The 25,303-nt window shown below is 37.7% G+C and overlaps 1 protein-coding gene across 8 annotated transcripts in view; it reads left to right on the forward strand.

The window, feature by feature from the left end:
* Window positions 1–25,303, forward strand: part of Cntn4 (contactin 4) — a 1,002,315-nt gene that overhangs the window by 453,849 nt on the left and 523,163 nt on the right. For 4 of the 8 annotated variants that reach the window (XM_040739333.1, XM_040739332.1, XM_040739334.1 and 1 more), the window contains one exon: window positions 24,891–25,038. The exons of 3 other annotated variants lie outside the window; for them this stretch is intronic. In XM_040739333.1, the coding sequence (XP_040595267.1) occupies window positions 24,984–25,038 (55 nt within the window). In that variant the 5' untranslated portion in view covers window positions 24,891–24,983. Of the gene's footprint in view, window positions 1–12,426; window positions 12,450–24,890; window positions 25,039–25,303 lie in introns of those variants that run through there. One more of the 8 variants, XM_040739336.1, reaches the window with a different exon arrangement.

Here is a 25,303-nt window from a genome sequence, read left to right on the forward strand (position 1 = left end):
AATGCCACTTTAACAGTGTCATTTATATTTTCACCCCGAACTTAACGGCAGATTAAGTTATGTGAGAAAAATTCTTCTTGATAAGACCCAGATGATGTTAGACTAAATGTAAAATCTCTCTAGCTACCTGGTGTGGCAGCTTCCAGTCTTATCTTCCAAATGAATAAGAACCCTGCCAATGATCAGATAAGCAAAGCAGGTCTTCCAAGGATTTAGACTAAAAGGCTGGATCAGAAGGTGTGATTTAAAATCCCAGGAACAAAAGGAGCAAAGACAGAATAGTAGTGAATGGGAGACAGGCTCAGGGTTGAATTTGTATCAGGAAATCTTCCACAAAGAAATGATATAAAAGAGCAGTAATCTCCCAAGCACAGGGCTTGGCTTCTGCATTTTCATTCTGTTGCTAACAGTGTGCTACCAGCAGCTGATAGAGCACACATTTTGCTGGGTGTGAGATGGAGACCTCCAGAAGGTTTATTTCTGTAGGAGATTAAGGTAAAAATATTTCCAGATTAGTTTCAGGGTAGCAAGATCAACTCACAGCATGGGGCTTCTGCCATCACCGAAATGCTTCTCGGCACTTTTTCCACCCTCATAAATGAAGTGGTAAAATTGCCTCTTAAGTCAAATGGAAGAATTCAGAATGCTGTTGTGCTAGGTATCCTGGGGAGTGAGTAGCATATCTCCTGGGCTAGATAAGAGGTCAGGATACAAAAGGAACACTAAATGTTCTCTGTAGAACTAGAAGATTGGAAAATATCTGACCACACTCCTATTTTACCCTGGATAACACTGAAAAGAAAGTCCTCACCTATCCTGCTGTCACTAAAGTAAACATGCTGAGAAAGATGGAGTAGAGGGCATCCACATTGATAAAAGTTGACTTTATGAGAGGTTGCATTTATATTCTATACAAGTAATATGCTGTAGGATGCACCAAGAGGAACCCTTCATATTTATTTTCATCTCCAATTGCTTTTGAAATCCTACCTTTGTCACTTTAAGAAAACAAAGAGCTCACAGGCTGCCATTAGTTTGAAATAAAGAATAGTATATATTAACTTGAACAAAATTGGGTTTTAATGTAATTTCAGCTGTAAAAAAAACTGAACTCTGCTGTGCATTCATCTTTGGAGATAACATGAGCCAGTTGGAGTGCTTCGACCTCACAGCTTCGTAGACTGTATATTGATAAGGATAATAACAGAACCAAAACAAGTCTAACCCTCCCATTGCTTCCTCTCCATTCCCCTTCCACTAGTATAAACTTAGCAGCTGCAGAGCCGTTCATGGGAAGGCAGATTAAAAAAAAAATTAAATCTCTTTTCTGTGTTGAGCAAAGACATGAGGCTACATTATGAGTTAGATCAGTGGTTTTTGTTTGTTTGTATGTTTGTTTGTTTTTTTCTGCAGGGATACATCCTCTACTTGTTTATTTTGAGTATTTAAGTATGCATTTAACTTTCAATGTTCATTCAACTACGTGTACTAAGAAACAAAGAAAGAAAGAAAGAAAGAAAGAAGGAAGGAAGGAAGGAAGGAAGGAAGGAAGGAAGGAAGATGCATCATGATATCTACACATGATGGTATTGTTTACTTGTTAATTTTTCTAATAAATAATTATTTTGGCATGAAGAGAAAGCAGAAACAATTCTCTCTCCTGATACTAATTTATGTCTCAGATATGTCTAATTTCATTTTTCCTCCAGTGACACACAGTACAGTCACTATTATGAATTTATTAACTTAAAATGTTCTTGAAATAGTAGCTAAATATATTTGTGTTCTCTAGTTGAGAACCTAGTACCCATAGTGGTAAATGTTATTAAAGTTATTCAGACCTCACTTGGTAATGCTCATGGTAATTCTATAAATACTACTGATATCTTATTTTTGTCAGTTGTTAATGAGATAGGCTTATGGGTTTTAAAGATAGTGTTACTATCAATACTTGAATTGTACATATTTTTAACTGAAATCAAATTCTTCTATCATATAATACATGCTTACCACAATTTTCCCTCCCTCCATTCCTCCTAGAACCCTCCTCCTAGAACCCTCCCTGCTTCACCTTTTCCTGATCGTTCCAGGATTCAATGTGGCATTTTTATACATGTATGTATGTATATTTGTGTGTGTATATATATATGTATATCCTACATTGAACCTATTATTATGTTGTGATTATTATCACACTCTTTTCACCATTATTATACTCTTTCCCTAACCCCAAGCTCCTGAATACCTCATTCTTAACACCTAGAGTCTAACTTTTATCTTCATTTCCTTTTAGTCCCCACATTTGGGAGCAAATTCATACTTTGCTGTTAGTATTAGGCTGCTTTCACTTAGTATAATGTCCTTAAGTAGTTACATCTGTCATCTGTGTGTGTGTGTGTTTGTTTGTTTGTTTCTTTCCTCATCAATGTCTTTATCCATATATTGATTAGCACCTAGACTGATTTGATACCACAGTTGTTTTGAAGGCTTCAAAAACAGATATAGATTTCTAAGTATTTCTTTCAATTTGATGACTTTGTTTCCTTTGATTCTATACACAGAAGTAAAATACTTGGTTCATATGGTTGTTACATTTTTTAAAATTATTTAATTAAAATTTCTGTGCCATTTTCTGTTTCTGGGACCCATTCTTGCTAACAGTCTATAATGATTGCTTCCGTTTTCTTCACTTTTTTTATTTTATTGTTTATTATTTTAATTTTAAATAGCTTGTTTTACATGTCAATCCCAGTTCCCTCTCCCTCCCCTCCTCCTGCCCCCCCCACCATCTTCCCCAGCCTCCCACCCTATCGCCATTTCCTTCCACATAGGGGATATCTAGAGTCTGTCATTTCACTCAGGGCAGGATCCAGGCACTCTCCTAAGAGTCCAGGCTGAGACGGCATCCCTCTTTTTGTCTGTTTGTATGCCAGGGATAAACACTTATCCACTGCCTAGGGACCTATAGTTTGCCCAGGCCTCCTCACTGACTCTCACATTCAGGGGCTTGGATCAGTCCCATGCCACATTTTTGCTGTGACTTATCATCATCATCCTCACTCTCATCCACATCATCATCATCATCATCATCATCATCATCATCATTTTGCTAATATCCTGCCTGTTTTAGTCATTGATCTATTGCTATGAAGAGACACCATGAATAAGGCAACTCAAACAAAATGTTTAATTGGGTCTTGCTAACCCAATTTCAGAGGTTTAGTCTACTGTCAGATACCTCAAAGACCACCCCCAGGAACACACTTCCTCCAACAGAGGCATACCTACTAATACCAACCAAGTACTGCATTCAAATGTGCTAATAACATGCCTATCACACTCTCTGGCATATAAGTTATCCTTGCAGAAGGGGAAAATGTTTTTATGAACTTATAAACTGACTTTATATATCCAAGTATGTTTGAAGCTAAGTCCACTAGAAAATAAATATTGATTAAAATATTGTTGGACAAATAGAGGCCAACCAAGTTTTTAAAATACCTTTTAAACGCAATGCAATAGAAATTATGGTGAAATACAAATAAAATGAGCACACAGCTACACTCTGACTTCATGAAACTTGCTGCACAGTTGACAGAAGGCAAGTGTCAATACAGAGACAAATATCACTTCAATTAAAATGCAGGTATTTGATTGAGCAGTAAAAAACAGCAAATGGTCCAATAGGGTAGATATTAGACAAATGGCCACTAACTAGCTCATCCTCCAAGGTTAATAGAAGTGAAGTGATTTGAGCAGAATCTTCAATTATTTGTAAGATTAGTACATTTTGGTCAAAACAGAATGAATGTCCTAGCAAGGACAAAAGTAAAAGAAAAGAAATATAAAACCTTTAACTATGATGAAAATCATTGTTAACCTTTATTAAGCTCTTAGGATGTTCATGTAAAGTTGATTTATATTGATTAAAACTTCTGAGATAAATTTATGACTTGTCAGTAGATGAAATTATTCCTGGACCAGATATAGATACCAGATATTTAAGAAATGAGAGTACAGGCATGGCAGGTAATACTCAAGAACTCAAGGTCTTCAGGTCTATTTCTGACCCAGTAGTCAGTGATGAAGGAAAATATATGACTGTATATATACATATATGCATACATATAGAGTAATGAATGATACATAAATAGATTTTATAACACACCAACAGGTGATCAGCTGATTATAGCATTTTTAAAATAGACTTAAATTAAAAAACAATGGATTTGTATTAATTAGCTTTCATACAAATGTATCTATAAATAGGTATTTTTAGGTAATAATTTTCAGGCATCATGATATTAGTTACAAAGTTACATTAACCACTATAGTCAATTTCTTCTTTTTTGTTGTTTTTGTTGTTTTAAGACAGGGTTGTTCTGTGAAACAGTCCTAGTGATCCTGGAACTCACTCTGTACACCAGGTTGGCCTCAAACTCACAGGGATCCGCCTGCCTCCTGAGTGCTGGGATTAAAGGTGTGTGTCATCACTGCCTGGCTCATAGCCGATTTCTAAATAAGCAGGTATCACTATGACCCAATATTCTTGGGGACTTAGACATTTGGGTTTGACCTATGATGTTATTGGAACTGATCAAATCTCTAAGAAGGAGTTTTATCTTTAGCTCATATTCCCTCCGTCCTGATTAGAAACAATGGCCTAAGTGGGTTCTGAGGAGCTCCTGAAATGCCTCTCTGGTCAGTTAAATTTGGTGAAGAACACATTATTCTCTCTCTCTCTCTCTCTCTCTCTCTCTCTCTCTCTCTCTCTCTCCTCTTTAATATATAAATGTATGTTTATACTAGACATATCATCATTGAGCTCTAGATCCCCAAGTGACCTCGAAAACACTTGTCCACAAAGATAGCCAGAGAAATACTTATCAGTTCTTACAGCAATTTTGTAATAAATCCTTTCGTACCTTCTTATGCTCTTTCTGCACTGAGACCTGTGGACAATTTGTACTGTTAGATTTACCTGGGTTTTTGCTCAGTAATGCCATGTATCAGAGTTGAAAGCAGTTCAGTCTAGATCCATACTTTTTTTGTTTGTTTGTTTTCTTGAGACAGGGTTTCTCTGTACTGTTTTGGAGGATGTCCTGGAACTTGCTCTGTAGACCAGGCTGGCCTTGAACTCGCAGAGATCCACCTGCCTCTGCCTCCTAAGTGCTGGGATTAAAGGCGTGTGCCCCCAATACCCAGTTCAGATACATACTTAAAAATTTTGGTGAATGAAAAATCCTTTGTCTTTCCCTTCAAGACTATAGAATAACAGGTGGAGTTTAATATGTGGGTCCCAACATTATTTGGTAAATCCTCTAATAAGATTAATTCTGGCTTATGAGAGAGCAGCTGTGAGAAATATTGTTGGTATGAAGTTAGAGAAAGTCTTCCACCAAAGATCGTCTAAGGTATAAATTTGAAGGATGAGACAGTAGCCTAGTAGACATAGGGACATAATTAGTAGATGCATCCAAATAACCTGTAGCATGAGTAAAATGTAGATTTATACTGTATGAGGCTGTGGAAGTTGGAAAAATGGGCTATTTCCTGAGTTTTTTAAAGAATGTCAGGTTGTTGGAAGTTAAATTTGACTTGACCAGAGTTAGCATAAGGTCCTATGGCTGTATTTGAAGTGTAAACAATGGATTGTTAGGAGCCAGGTGTCTTGGACTGAAATTCTTTTTACTATTTTTTATCTATAATGAAGTTCCTCTAGGGAATCTACCATGGGAGACACACAGTGCCAAGTTCCTCCTGTAGACAGCGCACCTTTTGGGTTATGATGAGAAATCAAGTATAACCATCTGTTTGTGATCATAAACATGAAACTGCATTTGAGGATACTAGGAACATTATAAAGAGTGACTAATAAAAACTGTTTCTTAAAATTCAAACGAGGCTGCTTTATTATTTATTTATAATATGACAGAGATTGGTACCAGGAGGCCAGCCTCATTGCTGCAAGAGAAGGACATACTTGACCACAAAGGCAAACTGAGAATTTTCTTTGCTAACATTAATAAACTTGCCGTGGGTCTATTTTAAGTGTTCAGAAGTAGTTGGCATGGAATAATATGCATGCCTGATTATATGATCTGCTCTTATTAGGTGCTTACCTATTTACTTATAATTGTATGAGATATTTCTGCACGTTATCCTCATTTATAATAACAGAATGTGAAAAATACCTACTTATGCAAGCTAGCACACTGGCATACAAATGGAAGTGAAAATTTAATTTTTTCTTCCACAGTATAAATTATGCTATGTTAAATATGTACCCAATTTTAAAAGACAAATATTTACACAGTTATATTTGGCTAGATAATACAGTTACACTTGCTTATTTTGATAATATACTACAATAATATAATGCATAGAAATGTGACTGAATAAATGGGTTGATTTTGGGGGATTATTTTTAAGAAATACTATTGGTGGGGAAAGAAAGGAGAATGGAGGAAAGGAAGAGTATGAGAATGGGCTTGAACTCTGCCTGTATCAAAAAGAATGCCTGGGCAATCTATGGGACCCTGGGCAGTAGATCAGTATTTATCCCCGGCATACAAATGGACTTTATGTGTCCATACCACAAAGAGGGATGCTCCCTCAGCCTGGACTCTTAGGGGAGGGCCTGGACCCTGCCCTGAATGAAATGACAGACTCTGGATATCCCCTATGTGGAAGGGAGTGGGGATAGGGCTGGAGGCTGTCGGGGGGATGGTAGGGAGTGCAGGAGGAGGGGAAGGAGAGGGAGCTGGGATTGACATGTGAAGTAAGCTTTTTTCTAAAAAAAATGTAATAAAAATAATGAAAAAAAAGAATGCTTACTCAACAATGCTAAGAATCCAACTTCTAAGATCTAAATTTAAGGGTATATGTGCTTTATTAACTACTGTTTAATGTGGTTGTGGATTGGATGTTAAAAGATATAAAACCAGACCACAGGTGAGGTTTGGGGATTTGATTCAAAGAGCCATTATTAACATCAGTCCATGTTAACATCAGTAAAAGAGAATGTTTTTCCCCCTTCATCCATTTCTTGATCTCTGTATACATGCTCATCATGGCTCACAAACCCCTCTCTCCTTGTGTGAATTCAAGAAAGCTTTAAATCTCACGGGAGGGATTTATGCCCTAGTGCAGAAGTGACATGTCAGTCATTGAAGTCTGATGATGTGTTTACATCAGCATTCCAAAGCAGCATGGGGGCTTACAGTGAATAAGTGACATTGTGAAAATACATGGCTTTTTTTCAGTTAGTAAAGTTATCTCTCTTGCACTTGGTTATGTTCTTGGAAGACAGTTTCATTGTATTTATGCAGGTTATTTTTTTCTAACAAGGTTACTCCTTCCCATGAGACATTTTTGTTGTTGTCTTCTCTGTAGCAGAGGTTCCTTAGGGTACCCAAGAAGCAATCTGAACATGAAATGAGAGACCAGTGAAAGCTTAGTAATATTGACAGCTAAATATACCTCAACACTAAAAGACTACATTTTGCCAACACTTTTTTTCCTGTTTTAAAAATACTGTTCTAAAACCTGTAGCTGGAGTATAGTGAGAGACTATCAGATAATAAAACAAAAACTTGAACTGTGTGCAAGCATATGCTTGTAAAATACTATGCAGTTCAATTTTCCTGATATAACTTCAAGTATTTGGATTTTTCTTTTTTCTATTTGTCAGATTTCTGAAACAGCATTAGTCTCAAATTTCCTGACTTACAAATTACAATTTCATTTTCAATAAAATGTGTTAAAAATATGTAAACGGTTTCTAATTTCTTCAAATAATATTATTTCAGAATCTTCTGTTAACAACATCTTTGGGCTACTAATTTCTCCAAGTTTGATGCCAGAAAAGTAACAGAATAAAACTGTATTGTGCTGCAGCATTAGACACTTTGATTATGTTCTGATAAGTGACCAAAGTAACTTGCAGAAGAAAGTCTTCATTTGGGCTTATGACCCAGGAGGATAAGATGACAGGAGGAATGGCCAAAAATATTAGGCATGACAGTGGGAGCAAGAAGTTGCAAAATTCCACCTTTAGCTGTAAACACAGAGGAGAGAGCAAACAGGAAGCACAGTGATAATATGAACTGTCAAGAGCACCTCTAGTGACAGACTTCTTTCAGCCAATCTACAGCTCCTAATCCTCCTGAGCCAGGTCCACCAACTATGAACCAAGTGTTCAAATGTCTATACCTAAGGGAGATATTTCTCTTTCAGTCCTATATAGCTTCTATGGCCATTTTTTATGTTTGTCCGTTATACACAAGTCATATTTAATTGCCAAATATTGCAGTAATAGTAAATGATAAATTTGGGGAAAACCTATCTGCTTTTGTGCACACACAATTCTTACTGTTTTTTCTGCATTTTATTAGTAGGGTAAATTTGGTTCTTTGCTGACCTTAGTTTGATTAACCAATAGTCTATCTTATCTCTATGGCAAAGTTTACCATTGATGATAGTGATAGTGTCTCAGAATACTAGAATTCTGATTTCCAGATATTAAGCCATACACCTACGAACACCTGATTTTTGACAAAGAAGTTAAAATTATACAAAGGAAAAAAGAAAGCATCTTCAAAGAATGGTGCTGGCATAACTGGATATTGGCATGTAGAAGACTGCAGAGAGATCCATGTCTAGTGCCATGCACAAAACTTATATCAAAATGAATCAAAAACCTCAGCATAAATCCAGCCACATTGAAACTCCTAGAAGAGAAAGTGGGAGGTACTCATGAATTAATTGGCACAAGAGACCATTTCCTCAACATAACACCAGTAGCACAGACACTGAGATCTACAATTAATAAATGGGACCTCCTGAAAATGAGTAGCTTCTGTAAGGCAAAGAACACAGTCAACAAGTTAAAAAGACAGTCCACAGAATGGGAAAAGATAATCACTGACCCCACATCTGACAGAGGGCTGATCTCCAAAATTTATAAAGAACTCAAGAAGCAAGTCTCCAAAACACCAAAGGATCCAATTAAAAATGGGGTACAGAACTAAATAGAGAATTCTCAATAGAGGAGTCTAAAATGGCTGAGAGACACTTGAGAAAGTGCTCAACATCCTTAGCCATTAGGGAAATGCAAATCAAAACAACTCTGAGATACCCTCTCACTCCTGTCAGAAACAAATAACAAATAACAATGACAGTTTACTATGGAGAGGATATGGAGAGTGGAGAACACTCCTTCACTGCTGGTGGGAGTGACAACTCATACATTCACCTTGGAAATCAGTATGGAGATTCCTTAGGAAAATGGGAATTGGTCTACTGCAAGATACAGCAATTGCACTCTTAGGCATGTAGCAAAAGATGCATATTCATACAATAAGTACCTCCATTCCACTATGTTCATAGCATCATTAATTGTAATAGCCAGAACCTGGAAGCAACTTAGATGCCCCTCAACTGAAGGGTGCATAGAGAATATGTGGTATATTTACACAATGGAGTACTGTTCAGCAGAAAAAAACAATGGAATCTTGAAATTTGCAGGCCAATGGATGGCATTAGAAGAAACCATCCTGAGTGAGGTAACCCAGTCACAAAAAGACAAACGTGGGATATACTCACTCATATATGGATGTTAGTCATGAAACATGGGAGTGTCAGCCTACAATCCCCCCACCAGAGAATCTGGGAAACAGGCAGGATGCTAAGAGAGATATGCATGGCACCCTAGAGAAGGGGAATAGGACAGGATCTCCTGAGGCGATTGGGAGCATGGGAGAGGGAAGCGGAGCTGGGAGAAGAGGAGGACATGAGGGAACAGGAAGGTTGAGTTGGGGGTAAGAATAGAGAAGAGCAGGATGAGAGATGCCATAAATGAGGGAACCATTATAGGTTTGAGGAGAGATCTGTCTCTAATGAGATTTCCAGAGCTCTACAAAGATGACATCAGTTAGCAATCTAACCAATATTGGAGAGGCTACCTTAAATGCCCTTCCTGGATAATGTGATTGATGACTGCCTTATATGCCATCCTTATTGTGCAGACACCCACAATAAACACTGAACTGAACTCCTGGAAACCAGTTGCAGAGAGGGAGGAGTGATGAGCAGTGGGATCAAGACTGGGCAGGTGAAACCCACAGAATCAGCTGACCTGAACAAGGGAGAGCTCATGTACCCCAGACTGATAGCTGAGAGGCCAGCATGACTGATCCAGACCCCCGAATGTGAGTGTCAGTGAGGAGACCTTGAAATTCTTTGGGGCCACAGGCAATATCAGTATTTATCCCAGGTATACGAATGGACTTTGGGAGCCCATTCTACATGGACGGATGCTCTCTCAGCTTGGACACATTGGGGAAGGGCCTAGGCCCTGCCCCAGATGATATGACAGACTTTGGAGATCCCCCATGAAGGGATTCACCCTCCCTGGATAGTTGAGTGGGGATTGGGTGAGGAGTTGGAAGGGTTGTTGGGGAGCAGAGGAGGAGGGAAGGGAATGGGAGCAGGGATTGACATGTGAAGCAATCTTGTTTCTAATTTAAATAAAAATTAATTAAAAAATCAGTAGTTGCCTGACATTTCTCATGATCAAGTTGAGGTTAGGAATTCAAAGAATATGACAGAGTAGTACTGTGTTCCCATCCAGTGAAATCATAAGCAAGATATCGCATTGCAGCTGGGTGCAAACCTGACAAATAGTTTAAGATTGTCAGCTGACTTCACCATTGTAACCATCAACTCCACTATGACTTTGACTTTATTCAAAGGCATTAGTATTCCTTCTTAATTTATTAAATTTTAGCCAATCTCTGTGCTCATGTATACCTACTTTCCTTACAAAAAGTTACATTTCCACCTAGCTGCTGTCCTAATATTTTTGGTAAGAATTAGTACATTGTAATTTTAAAAATTTTGAATAAAAATCACTTCATAATTGGAAATGATGACCCAGGGCATTTTAAATAAGATCATAAATAGAATAGTTAAAAGTAAATTGGCAGTGTGTTCATTTCATCCCCAGAGCTACAAAGACATCTGGTATATACATGGCAGTCCAGCCCTAAAGCCTGGTTTTCTCAGAACCTGTATCATTTGCCCAATTTAGCCTAAGTCATCCTGATTAAATAAAGAAATATTTATTACTTGCTACCTATTTTGGATAATTAAAATGACTAGACAGATAAGCACCCACGGATAAGAGCATATACAACTCGTTCCAAACTGCCACATGTATAATTTCTTCAGTTGCTATAGGGAGGAAGCAAGTCCTTTATCATGCCAATCATTCTGAATATAGATGCTGTAATTCAGTCTCATTGCTTGGTCTCTGTACTAATGAGGATATCTACCCACCACTCCAGAGTAAGGAAGCAATTTCAGGAAGGTTTACAAGATTCTTGCTCTCTCTTTCTTTTGTCACTGATACCTGCCCTGATGCAACACACAGAAGTGAAATTGGCCATTTACAGGGCCAGAAAAAAGCAGCAGTTATTTTGAAGAAATAAGTGGCTCCTGTTCACTTTCAAGCCCACTGGCTTCTTTGACAAATGTACATCAAGTTATTGTGATTGTTTGGTAATCTGTATAACCCTGTAGGTAGCAACAGCTACGTGACACATGCTCAAGTAAGAAAAACACAGCTAGAGATTTTTACTATTGTTTCCCCCTATATCCTACCCAAGATTCATATTTTTGGGGGGGCAATAAGGAAATAGAGGCAACAGCTTATTTAAGCATTTCCTTTTCATTTATTAGATGCCACTAGAAAACTTCCCTGAACTAAATAAAAATGCACTAAGATTGTTGAGACTAAGCACCATGTGTGTTTTAAAAGGAAGTACAATGTTCAAGAAAAAGTGTTCAAGAAAATAAGCTAAAATATATGCTAAAATGTAAACTCCACGAAGACAGGAATGGTTTAATTCACTAAGATTCCCAATGTCCAATAAGCCCATGAATCTCTTACCAAGGGCTACAAGCAGTAACAGAAATGTCTCCCCCTCCATAAAACTATTAACGGCAAATATCCTCAGGAATGAATGGGCCCAATAAGCCCCTCCCATTTCCATGGCAGGATGTTAACAGATTCAATCTTTGGCAGACACTTTGTCCACTGAAATTTTATGAACACAAATAAATAAAAGACCCAGAGACTGATATTGAGATTCAAACTTCAAGCTGAATATCTGAAAAGTAAAGCAGCTGGCCATTAGCTCTCATCTCTACTCAGGCTGAAAGGGCTGGTCCACACAAGAGGTCACTAAGTCTCAAACTGCTGCCTCTACTAAATGTGGCTAGAGAATGAATGCCTCTACTGAGATCTTGCTTCTGTCGGATTCACTCTTGTGCAGATCTGGGTGGCCTTGGACTGACTCACAGAGATCCATCTACCTCTTAATCCTGAGTCCTAGGATTAAAGGTGTGTACCAACACCTCCTAGTTTCTGGCTGCTGGGATTAAAGGTATGTGCCTGACTTCTATGGCTTGTGGCTGACTTTGCTTTCTGAATCCCCAGACAAGATTTAATAAACCATAAATAATATATCACTACAGTTTTGATATGATTGTTCCAAAATAATATTTTGTTCTACCAATAGTAGCACAGATTCCCAACATATGATTTTGTACTATTTTTGCCTGGTTGGTCTATTGTGGTTACATTTTGTTTTAGTGTTCTAAATGAAGAGCTGAGAGTTATTGCATGTTCTAAGATACTGTTCATTTTATCACTAAAAAAGACTTCAAGTTTGCTCTAAACAGAACAAGACTGTATCAGTCATTTTTTCTTGGAGTTCTTTGGCAAGGTTTGAGATCCCATAAAACTTCCTCCATTCCATGTTAACATCTCCGTTGACAGTGCAGTTTTTCTGGTCTTGTTTAGGTAGACATTTCTAGGAAAGATTGTTTTACAGCAAGTTTCCAGGTATTCTAGCCCTTGCTAGTCTTTCCTTTCCCCTCTCCTGCGATGAGTCATGAGCTATAAATACAGTAATTGTGATTTAGACGTATCCATTGGGACTGAGCCCTTGTGATCCATTGATCTCTGCAAGGTGTCCACTGTGATTTTGTCTGATGGTCTTCATTTGTTGGAATGAGAAAACTTCTTAAATGATGGTTGGTAGCTACACTTATCTGTGAGTATGAGGATAAGTGTTAGAATGTAAGAGGGAATTATACTGATCAAGCCAAATGCTGTTAATAGATTCTTTTCTTTTTGTATTATGGCGATACAGCCTTGTATGTATCTAATAAGTTTCTCTATAAACGTCTGAAATTTGTGGTAATATCTCCATTTAAATAGCAAAAAGCAGAAGCTGGGAAACAGCTTCAAAGTCTTAAAAATCAAGAATGAATACTGAGTTTGTCATCAAAGACAATATATTTTCTTAATTGGTACCTATGCCTTTATGTTCTACCTCTATGGCATTAACACAGTGTTTGATTTTTTTTAATTAACACAGTGTTTCATGGCAAAAACAAAATGATTTCTGCGGAGCAGATTTTTTTTTTGTTCCTTACTCTATTTACCTCAGGCCTGTTGCTAGTATTCACTGAATTATTTGTTTTAGCCCCTTTATTGGTATAGACCATCGTACAAATCATTGGGGACTGTTTTTGCTGGAAATCTTCTGCTTTTGATGAAGTAGGTACAGACTCTCTTTTAAGCTCTGAGATATCTGATTTGGCTGTCCGAGCAATCGGCAAGCTGTGCATAATGATAAATATACTAGTAAGCTTTGCTTCCCCACTAAGTGCATGCAAGTAAGAGCCCTGAACATTGCACGGCTCTTGCCTCTTTAAATCTGACACCTAATGTATTAGGTATTAGAGTGTTTTGTGCTTACCTTTAGCTCCTCTTTAGTTTAGGTGATTAAAAAATGCCTGTTGCTGTCTGTATTGCAACACGCTTCATTAACAGTGATTTATTTGGGAGTTTAGCAGAATTGGCACTGTGCAGTACACTGGTGGGCAGGGAGAAAACAAACGTGAGATGGTTGCTTAAGAAATCTTCTTTCCTCTGCTTGTGGTAGGAGCCCAAGGACCTACAGGGTCTGCTTCCCCATACCCAGAAAGCAAGGATAAGATGTAGCTTCTGGTCCCTGCCCCCCTTGGTCACTAACCCCTCTCCCACTCCTGTAAAACTCACTCAGAAGGGGATCCAAGGATTTCCCCTGTGGCATTAGGCACTCTCCTCTGCATCTGTTGTTTCCGAATACCAGATGATTCCAGGCTTTTCCCATCTTCCCTCAACAAGTTTTCTTGCTCAAAACCATGCTCAGCTTCCAGAAGAATCTAATTCTAAATATTTTCTTTCATATTCTTTGACACAACTCTGCATCTTTACTGTTGTTTTACCAGAAAAAGAAAGTGAGGTTAGCAGAGGTTAAATGACTTGCCCAAGGTCAACAGCTAAGTGGTAAAGCTGCCTGATATGATGCTATAGCCAAAATGCTCAACTACCAAAGGGGAGCAAAGGTGTTTTTATTTTATTTGCAATATGTATTGATTTTGTCGTGTCTATTTAAAATGCTCTGTTGAGAAGATGCTGGAGCTGCCCTCAGGCTAAGCAGGAACAAATGCCAATCAATTAACATTATTCTCTGAGGGAGAGGAAGAAGGGAGAGGAAGAGGGGAGAGGCGCCAGGCATGTTTCTTTCCTGAGATATGATTTGTTCTTGTTCTTGTTTTTATTGTAATCAGAATGTGATGACATAGCAATGACATTCTAATGGAAAGATGAAGCATCTGTGTCACCAGAATGAAAGATGAAGTCTCTAGTTACTTTGGTAAATTCAAGACTAGTTAAATGTTCATGAAGTGATACTATACATCACACTGCTGGTAGAAATATGGTATGACTGCATATACTTTTTAGACTCATTAAACTATACAGCAAAACAGCCTATGACTTCATATAAAATATACCTCAATAATCTTAGGAAGGAAATATTTAAACTCAAAATTAGTCTCTTACTCATAAGACTAACAGGGAGCAATTTGCTTAACCTACAAAACTATGTTTCTGTCTACCTGAAGTGTTATATTAAAGACTATGTTACTTAAAGCTAGTGCACAGGTAACTACTTCTCCATAAGAAATTCTGTAAGTGGTGTCTATTATTTATTATTTTCATAGTAATTTTGTCTTATGCTCCCTTATGGAATCACCACCATGACTGAAGAGCTTAATCACGTCTACTTTCATGATGACTATTTCCTACTACATTTTGATGTGTGTTCTCCATAACTGGAAGCTTTATTTCTGCGGATAATTTTAAATAATATTTTAGGTGAACTAGACAAATTTTGTGTTTTCAATTGAACAACAGTTGAAGTGTTTGAACTCTATTTTTTAGCTTTTTTATGCAGAATGCTAAATGTTCAATGCCTATTCTGGGGAGATGACTCAGAAGTTGAAAGGCACTTGTGTTCTGGCAGAGGACCTGGGTTCAATTCTCTGCAACCACATGGTGGCTCACTGTCATCTCTAACTTCAGTTATGACGCCTCTTTCCTCTGGCAAGTACATTGTGTACATACATACATGCAGGTGAAACACTCATACACCTAAACTGAAAAGAAGTCTTTAAAAATGTTCAATGCCTCTTTGCCCTGAATTCATGACACTTATTAAAGTTGATGTGCTACAAGGTACATTGAATGGATTCATTATGATAGAGAGATCATGATAAATTTGTGATATACAGTTAAAAAGGTAACATGATAAGAAATGCAATCAGTAAGGCTCAGATGAAAATTTATTATCCAAATTACATGATAAAACTAAATTTGGAAAACAGTAGAACAAGGTATTTTGTCATTGAAAATTACTATGTAAGAGAGGAGAATTCTTATCCACGAGGTAAATTAATGAACAGAAGAGAAAAAATTTAATAAACAGCACATAAGGCAAACTCAATTTTCAGCATTAAGAAACCATAGAAAGCACCTAGCATGGGAAGCTATTACCTGAGAGGGAGGAGAGTGAGGAAGCTGTTTACATATTCCTTTAATATACATAAAAATTAAATGAAAATCTAAGACTCAATACAGTAAGCTATTTCTTAGTGGAAGGTTTGGATGGTATGTGCTCATAGCTAGGGATTCAATTCCCTGTGACAACACTGTGCACAGAGTTGAAAAATAAGGTATCTCTATTTTTTCAGATGGGGGAACTGAGAATACAGGAACCCAATGGTGACAGAAGTGTGGTGATTGCTTTTTTCAGTAACTAAATAGGAAGAGATGCCTCTTTTCTGTGAGAACAGAGCCATTCAATGTTTTAGGAAGCTTAACACGCTGATTCAGCCCTCTCTCACTGTTGAAAGAAATTGTACAACTAGAGAGTAGTAACAGTGAGCCTGAATGCCCGCTATTCTTAAGTGTAGACCTGTGATTGTTTGGAATACTTTGAGTTTTACAGATGGACACTCAGTAGCCATGTATAAATGCACAATGTCAAGTAAATTTTTATGAGGAAATACTACATTGAGAAATTGGTAGTATTTTTACATGAAGAGATCCTTCAAGAAATGGAATGAGGGCAGAAGAGATGAGTCAGCAGTTCAAAGTATATGCTGTTCTTCAAGGAGACTTGAATTCAGTTCCCTTCATCCACAGTGGGTGGCTTACAACCACCTATAAGTCCAGTTTCAGCAATTCTATACCCTCAATTGAAAATGAAACTAATATTGCATAGTGTCCTTCTACTGTAGGATATATTTCCTAAACATAGTCATTATATATAATCAACAGAAATCAAAGTACTATGTTTACCTATAAATTTTCTAGTTACATGGTGAGTGGAGTTCACCATTTCTTGGTAGATATCATCAAAATCAGCCTCTGGGTGAGTGAGTAGGATGTACTTGGGGAATTCCATTTCACTCATGTCTACTTCTTGGTTATTAATTGTGACTTCTCAAATACATTACCAGTATTCCTCAGATTCTTGCCCTAAGCAATGCAAACAATTAAACCAAACAATGATGTAAATAGAGGTCTTGACCTTTATAATTTGTATATTACCATTTGTGTAACTGGCTTTACAAAAATATCTGTTGATTGGTTGAATTCTAGGGTCTAAATACATCCCATTCTCCCATCTATATGTTAGGCACATTGCTCTCTGTGGAATCCCACTTTGCTTTATGTTTTCATTTTTGTTCAGTGCTTTGCCACCATTGTGACAGACAGTAACCCTCAATAGCCAATTGCAGATCTAGAACGTGATCAACTATACAATGCAATTTCCTTTAAATTCCTGCATTAAGAATGCCAGTGCCCTCAATAAATAATTAGCAAGAAAACCAAAGTTCCTGTTGTACTTAGGCATGTGGGGAAAGCATTCTGAATTAATGCTTGGGAAATGTGGCCTTGTAACAGATACTCGATCCAAATGTCCACATTATGGTTTGCATGGTGAATCCTATACACATTCTCTACTTCTGCTTGCTAATAGTCCGGCTTGCCTTTGGCAGAGGACAACATGAAAAACAAAAGTGCAGGAGAGAGACACCATCAGAACATGGTGTCAGACTTCAGAAAACATTTCACTTTTCAAAAAAGAGTTCATTTCTTATAGAAAACATCAACTGCTTTAGTATGGAGACATAGATTTAAATAGAGCCTGAATTGATTTCTGAATATTTGACCTTGGAAAAGTTCCATAGGCTCTCCTATTCGAATTTTCAAAGCTGCCATTCTATAAATCACAGTGCTGCCTGACACCAGAGTTCTTGGTAAGGTTTAAATGAGGAATGAATGTAAAAGTACAGTGCATAAACAAAGGATGTTAGGTACATTTATTCTTCCATTTACATGCAAACTCTTTAGTTACTCCCTTTTCTGGCAAATCATATCATTCTATGTGCCTATTGAATATCAAAGAAGAAAGCAATGAGCCATTCCTTCATGAAGTTAAAAACTCAGTTTAATGAGGTACATAGGGGTGGGAAAGCTAAATTTGAATCTGAGTCCAAGCAAGAATAAGCATTTACAGAATATTCTATTTTAACTTTGGAATTCTCTCTGGTAGCTGATAGAGGTTCATGTGTGATTTCCAATTTACAGAATATCTAACACAATTAAAGATTAAATAGCTTGCCTCAAATCATTTGGTTCTTGACAAAATCAGAAAGAACTCAATGCTTCATTTCAAATCCAGCATTTCCTCTTTGTCCATGATCAGTGGCCTTGAAAAATGTATAATAGTTTAAAAACATACTTAGTAACTGGAGATGTAAAAACCTTGTTGTTCAGAGGAGAGAAAGAGAAGAAATAAATTAAATATTCATTTCTCTGAGGGGAGGTTTGGACAGCAGATCCCTACATAAAGAAGTCAGCCAGTTAGGATCCTATCCCTCTTGAAAGTCATTGTACCTCTGCGCTTACTCTTACAAAGCAAATCTGAAAATAAACCTGTGCTTGTAGAAGCTATTGTGCCTAAGACACATGCCACCATCCATAGCCAGTATTCTTTGGATCCAAATTCAGGTCCTCATTCTTGGAAAACAAGTGCGTCATTGACAAAATTATCTTTCCAGCCCAAGTTCAAAACCTTTAATACACCACAAAAACTTGTGGGAAATTGGCATTGTACCTTCAACCACTTTTTCTTTTCAGACTCCCAACCACAGCCTGTTCCCAGCTGTCTATTACAAGCATAGCTTTATGGCCACATGGATTTTCTCCTTAATCTTTCCACTAAGACCAAATTGGCATAATTTTTCAGTGTGGCAGGATGCACTTTTTACTCTGTGTCACGACAACATGACTCTGAGATGTTTCTTAACTGTTGGTTTTCCCAGTAGCTGGGATTATAAAGCCTTTTCTCCATTATTTGACTGTTAAGATTGATTCATGCAGCCGCTATGAAGTACATTTTGGAAGACCTTGTCCCATCCATTTCTGGAACCTTACATCCTGTTTTTCTACCTTCATAGCTTTTCTTAATGGATTTACTAGATGCTTTGTGTTGAATTATAATTACTGGTTTGTTTACCTTTCACAAGTAAACTGTAAACTGAGTGATGACAAGGTCTTACCTGCCTTGTCTCTCTGCACACCCACCACTTAACACTGTCCCCACCGTGTGAACTGAATTGGTGTCATTTGAATGACAATATAATATTAATTTAATTAAGTGTCAGAACATATCAGTATATGGCCAAGAATCTCAGTGATGGTCTGAATCATTCCTCTGTAGTTTCTTCAGTGGTTTGTCCTTGTGTACAATTACTAGTATGACCATTGCTTGAAGGACTGGGGAAAATTTGGCTTGGTATGGGAATAAAAAACAAGTAGAATTCTCAGTTATCCATCTCCTTCTTCCTCAGAGAAAAATAACCTAGTTCTGTTTTATTGTGCAGCATCCTCTCCAGGATTTATATGTCATACCTGGAGAAGATCTAGGAGTTAGTGCCTAGTATACTACCTCTGCGGCAGCTACCTTACAATAAAGTAGAGAGAGCTCAAAGCTTCACGGGAGATCTATTGCTACCATAACTCTCAGCTTATCCAGCACCTTTCTTTTTGGCGCTGGCCAGAAAACCGAAATTATGAAACTTTCTATCCTGCACCACAGTCCCACATGGGGGTCATGAATCTCTAGCATCCTTTAGAAAACCTACTGCTTCAGATAATCCTGCCCACTAGGAAAATGACTATCAAGGACACCATTATTTATGATTATTTAGGGTGAACCGTATCACCCGAATGTAAATAAATGCCCATACAGGTCTTGAATTTCTCCATCTTTAGAATCTCCAGCCCTTCAAAGAACATGCCATATAAATAGTATCATTATCACAAGCTAAATCTTGGCCATGTAACTGGATATATTTCCTAAGCTGGTTTTAATTGCTCCTAGAAACTGCTTAACATTGTAGATCAATCTCTAGATCTGAGATGACATTGCCCTGGCAAATTAATTATTAATACTCTGATCACTCTCTTTAGACATTAATAGTTTTCATTGATCAGCACATCCTGTTTATCCAAAATGGCCTAATCACCATTCATGTTATAAGAGTGTCTGAACATAACCAATTAGAGACACAACACCATTTCAGTCACATCAGCAGATCACAGGTCAAGGATGTCTCCTGTCTTCACAAAATATTAAGTCTGGTTCTATCACAGGTAGATCTATTTAAAGACACAAAAGAGAGATGAGTTCTCTAATGATGGGAGCTCTTTTTCTCTTGTCTTTCTTGCAGACAGGAAGGTTTTTCAGTGGCCAGGTATAGTAAATTAATCCTGAGAGTGCCTTTCACAGAAGCCTGTTTTTGCTCCCAGGGTGTCTTTCATACACAAGAATGAGATGAGAAGTCTTGGGTTATATTCAATAACAAAAAAGCTGGAAGTTTCCATGATGTGCATATGCATTACACTTATAATGTATATGCATATTCGTGTATGTGTGTAGGGGTGGGTGGGTGGGTGTGTATGTCTGTGTGTGTTGAGATTGTATTAATCATGTCTGGTAACTGGTGGTACTGGATTATTTTCAAAGAACTTTTATAGTCTTAACCAGGACATATTTTTTTCCAAAGCAACCTTCACAGGAAGACCAAGAGATACTTAGGATTACACAGTTAGTTCCTGCCAGAGTTGCCAGTTCATTGCCTCTGGAGTCTGTTGTTTTGGTTATGTTGTTGTCAGGTGTACTATAAGAGTCCTACTATACCTTCAGAACTCAGGGACTGGGCTGGAAGGAGCTAATCACCTTTCTTTTCTAAGCCAGAAAGTTTCATCCTTCCACAATAACAGCATATGTTACAGTTGATAAAGTGGTGGCTAGCTGTCACCACTAGAGCATGAGCTCCTGGAAGCTAGAGACAGTATCTTGTTCATTTGGGCAGGTCCCTTGTATCTGGAAAGCAAACAGTTCTCCATGTAAGTATAATATATGGCTGCCTTCCAGACATATGGAAAAATGTGCAGATGAGAGAAAACACTGAGGGCATGTAGTGATCTTCTAGTAACAAAGTGAAGTTTGTTTAATTTTGTTCAATCATTAGATTCATTGTAAAATAGCATCACCTAAGTAAATGTCTTAGATGGGTTTTGTATTGCTGATATAGAACATCATAACTTTGGTGAGGAAAACATCTGTTTCAGAGTACAGTTCTAAATTACAGTCTACCATTGAATAAAGTTGGGACAAAAATTCAACAGGGCAGGAATCTGGAAGGAGGAGCTATTGTAGAGGCAATGGAGAGGTGCTTCTTGCTGGCTTGCTCCTCATGGCTTGTGCAACTTGCTTTCTTACAGAATTAAAAGACCATCTGCCCAGGGATGGCATCACACACAACAGTCTGGGCCCTTGCACATCCATCATCAATGAAGAAAATGTACCACAGGAAACTCTGGTTGGGACATTTTATCTCTTGAGGATTTCCATTTCCCAAATAACTCTAGCTGTGCCAAGTTGGCATAAAACTAACCAGCACAGTGGATATATAATAGAAAATTTTGAGATTACTAAATTATTTTCTAGTGATACAAACACATATAGTCTTTTGAAATAGCATTTTCTGCAGTCTTTAGTAGAATAGGTTTCAAATACAGGTAAGTTTTTACCATTTGTACACTCATCATCTGTAGATTATGACCCATCAGTTTTTACTGAAGGTTTAGGACACTAACTATTGTTGGTAAGTTATTTCCAAGAGTGTTAATTTGGTTCAATTAAAAAATTAACTTATCAAGCCTTTATAAATCCTTTATTTTTAGTCTTATTTTTAGCATTTTTATGCATATGTCTGTAATGTATCCATACCCCCCCACCCTATCCTTTCTCATTCTTTCCTCCACATTTTCATTCATACCAATGTATGTCTAAGATTCTTGACATTTGAGTTAATTTTTGACCCACTCATTTAATTAGAGCAATTTGTGCGAGCATTGTTTGAATTATATACTGGGGTCACTGGTGGAAAAAAAAATAGAAGGCAGTGACTCTCCTACTCCTCAATAGATCAGAACCAATGAAAGTCAGCCCTTAGTCCATCCATGCCTCAGTGTTGATGGGCCCATTCTTATATAGTGCCTGTGCAGGTTTCAGAATCTGCTGTGAGTTCCTGATTTCACTGGTGTGCCTTGCCTAGAAGGAATTTTAAAGCTCACCTGCACCCCATTTTCTGGCTTTCATATCCTTTCCATTCTCTTTTGTAATGTACCTTGAGACTTAGAGGGAAAGCTGTAATGTTTTAAGGTTGAGTGTCCCATCATCAAGTGTTCAGTTTTAACTGAACATTCCTGTTTTTACTTTAAAATATTTTAAACTGCCAATCATTAAAACTTGATAAATTTTCAAAATGCAATGCTGTTTTACTTTGAAAAGTTGTGTGTACATCTACAAATCTGAGCCTGGGCCCTTCATGTATTTGCTCTGATTGGGAAGGGCATGGGTAGAAACCACTCCTTTCTGCTAGGCGATATAAGGGCTCTCTGTAATGCCAGTGATTTCTTATTTGTCTCATGAATTTGGTTATGTAGTTTCTGAAAGGTTCACAAAATAAAATGCCTATCATTATTGCAGAATTCTAGTTTAAGTTTTCTAGCCAATGAGGAAATTATTGTACTTGTTTATTTAAGGGAGGTGATGATTAATTGATTAAGGGGGTTAATTTAAGATTAAGTACCTCTTAAAAAACTCTCTATACTTTCTATTTGATTTTATTTATAGTGCTATGTGAGGCTATTTTCATGCAATCGCATAACACACTGTGAGCCTATTCTCCATCATCCCTCAATTTGGTCCCCATTGCCCTTCTAAGCAGTTTTGCGTTTACTTTCATGTTGTCTGTACATATGATTTTAAGTCTCTATGGGACCAGGATCCATGCATAAGAGGAAACAAATGATATTTATCTTTCTGAGACTGAGTTAATTTATCTAAGGCTGTCTCTAGTTGTATCCATTTCCTGAAAACATTGTAGCTTCTTCCTTGGTTTTTATTTTGTCTTGGATTTCTCCATGCCCAGTTGATGCCAACTCATAATTGGGAAGACATTTTTTTGTTTGTTTGTTTGGTTGGTTTTTCAAGATGGGGTTTCTCTGTGGTTTTGGAAGCTGTCCTGGAACTAGCTCTTGTAGACCAGGCTGGTCTAGAACCCACAGAGATCCTCCTGCTTCTGCCTCCTGAGTGCTGGAATTAAAGGCATGTGCAACCACTGCCCAACAGGAAGACTTTTTTTCTTTCTTCCTCTTTTTTTTTCTTTTAAGTTAGATATAAGCTTGTTTCACATATAAGCTTCCCTCCTCCTTTGCCTTCCTCACTAGGCCCCCAAGTCCCCTACCCAATCTCCACATCAATCTTCAGGGAGGATAAGACCCTCCTTGTAGGATATCCAGAGTCTGTCATTTCATCCAGGGCAGGGCCTAGACATTCCCCCATGAGTCCAGGCTGAGAGAGCATCCCTCATTGTGGGATGGCCACTCAAAGTTCATTTGTATTACAGGGATAAATACTACCCAAGGCCCATAGATTACATACGTCTCCTCACTAACTCCCACATTCAGGGGGTCTAGATCAGTCCAATGCTGTCCACCCAGCCATCAGTCTGGGGTCCAAGAAGTCCCCCTTGTTTAGGTCAACCATTTCTGTAGGTTAAACCAGCCCAGTTTTAACCCCTTTGCTCATCAGTTCTCCTTTTTTGTTACTGGATTCCAAGAGTTCAGCTCAGTGTTTAGCTGTGGGTGTCTGAATCTGCTTCCATCAGTCACTGGATAAAGATTCTGTTTCCCAGACTCTCTGACAGTGGGATTGTAAGCTGGCACTTTCCTAATGGAATTGTGTACCTGGGCTGCCTTTAGCTTTACCCCATTTTTCTTCAGTTCAATGATTTACCCAAGGCAGTTAGTTACTCAGTGTAAAAAAGGAGGCTTGTTATAGCTTACAGTTTTAGAAGCTTAAAGTCCAAACAGTTTGGAACAGACTCTGGCAATAACCCTAGGCCGTATGGAAGCAAGGAGTATATGCAAGGAAAGAGATGACAATAGCAGATAGAAGCCAAGAAATGAATGAGCCAGGACTTTCTGTCATAAGTCAGTCTTGCAAGGATTCATGGGTACATTGAGCAGCTTACCGTAATCCCTTCTATGGACATTTCCTTCAATGGCATGATCAGGTCCCACTGAGTCCTGCCTTTCTCAGATCTCATTATCTCTTACTTTACAGTACTTTGTGCTAAGCATCTTGAACATGAACCTTTGAAAGAATATTCACAAAAGTCATATCCATACTGTTGCACAATTTTAAAATAGAAAATGGAGCACAGTGGGAAATACATGCATTGGTAGAGTGCAGTTTCCCTACACAATTCCATTCTGAAATTCAGAGTTCACATTAAGGCCAGGAAAAGCTCACATTATTTATTTCATTCTGTGGACAATTCTCTATTTAACTTTTTGATTTATTATTTTTTGAAAAAAAATAAGAAGACAAAATACTAAAGGACAGAGAATGATCTTGTAAACCAAAGTCTCTTCTACTGCCTTCAAGTTAATTCTTACCTAATCAGAAGAGATCCATCTTTATTACCAGGTACTTACAGGGTCACACCAGCCCTAGTCCTTGCCTATGTATTATTTGAAAGAAAGGAATATGAAGCAGAGTAAGTATGTTCGTCTACATTTGTAATCCTTGTACTGAGGAGGCTAAAGCAGGAGTTTTGAGTCTGGAGCCAGGATAAGATATATAGAGAAAAAATATATTAAAAAACAAAATATAAGTAAGAGACTTTATTTGTGTTCATATTCATAATCTGGTGTTCTTTCTTTTCATTCAAATATTATCACAAGCAGATTTTATTCTTATTAAATTAAAGACAGGTATTCAGAAACTGTAAGTAGACATAGAGCCAAATCTCATTGTAATGTCTCCTCTTGTCCACAGATTAAAGGTTGCACAAAACTTGAAAGGAGCAGAAGCAGCGGTTCTATTCACTTGTTATTGGACTTGAAACTCCTTTGACCTCGGAAACTGAAGATGAGGTTGCCATGGGAACTGCTAGTGCTGCAATCATTCATGTTGTGCCTTGCAGGTAGAGTGTCATTTCAAAACTTTTTGATTTAAAAGTGCCACTGTATTTCACACTAATTCAAAAGTGGGCCTTTGCTTTAGATGGCAATGGTAAAAATCCTAAATGTGCAGGTTACTGTGGCTAGCATTTGCTGACAGTAGTGAACACACCTTCTTGCTGGTTTTCCTGGCTTTTTCATGACACCCTGTCCAGACATCATAGTGATGTTTTATCTGTTGACCTTTCTCTTTACAGCTTTTTAAGCCATTATTTAGTTTGAACATTG

This window comes from Mesocricetus auratus, unplaced genomic scaffold, assembly GCF_017639785.1.
Source record: "Mesocricetus auratus isolate SY011 unplaced genomic scaffold, BCM_Maur_2.0 Super-Scaffold_100676, whole genome shotgun sequence".
NCBI lineage: Eukaryota > Metazoa > Chordata > Mammalia > Rodentia > Cricetidae > Mesocricetus > Mesocricetus auratus.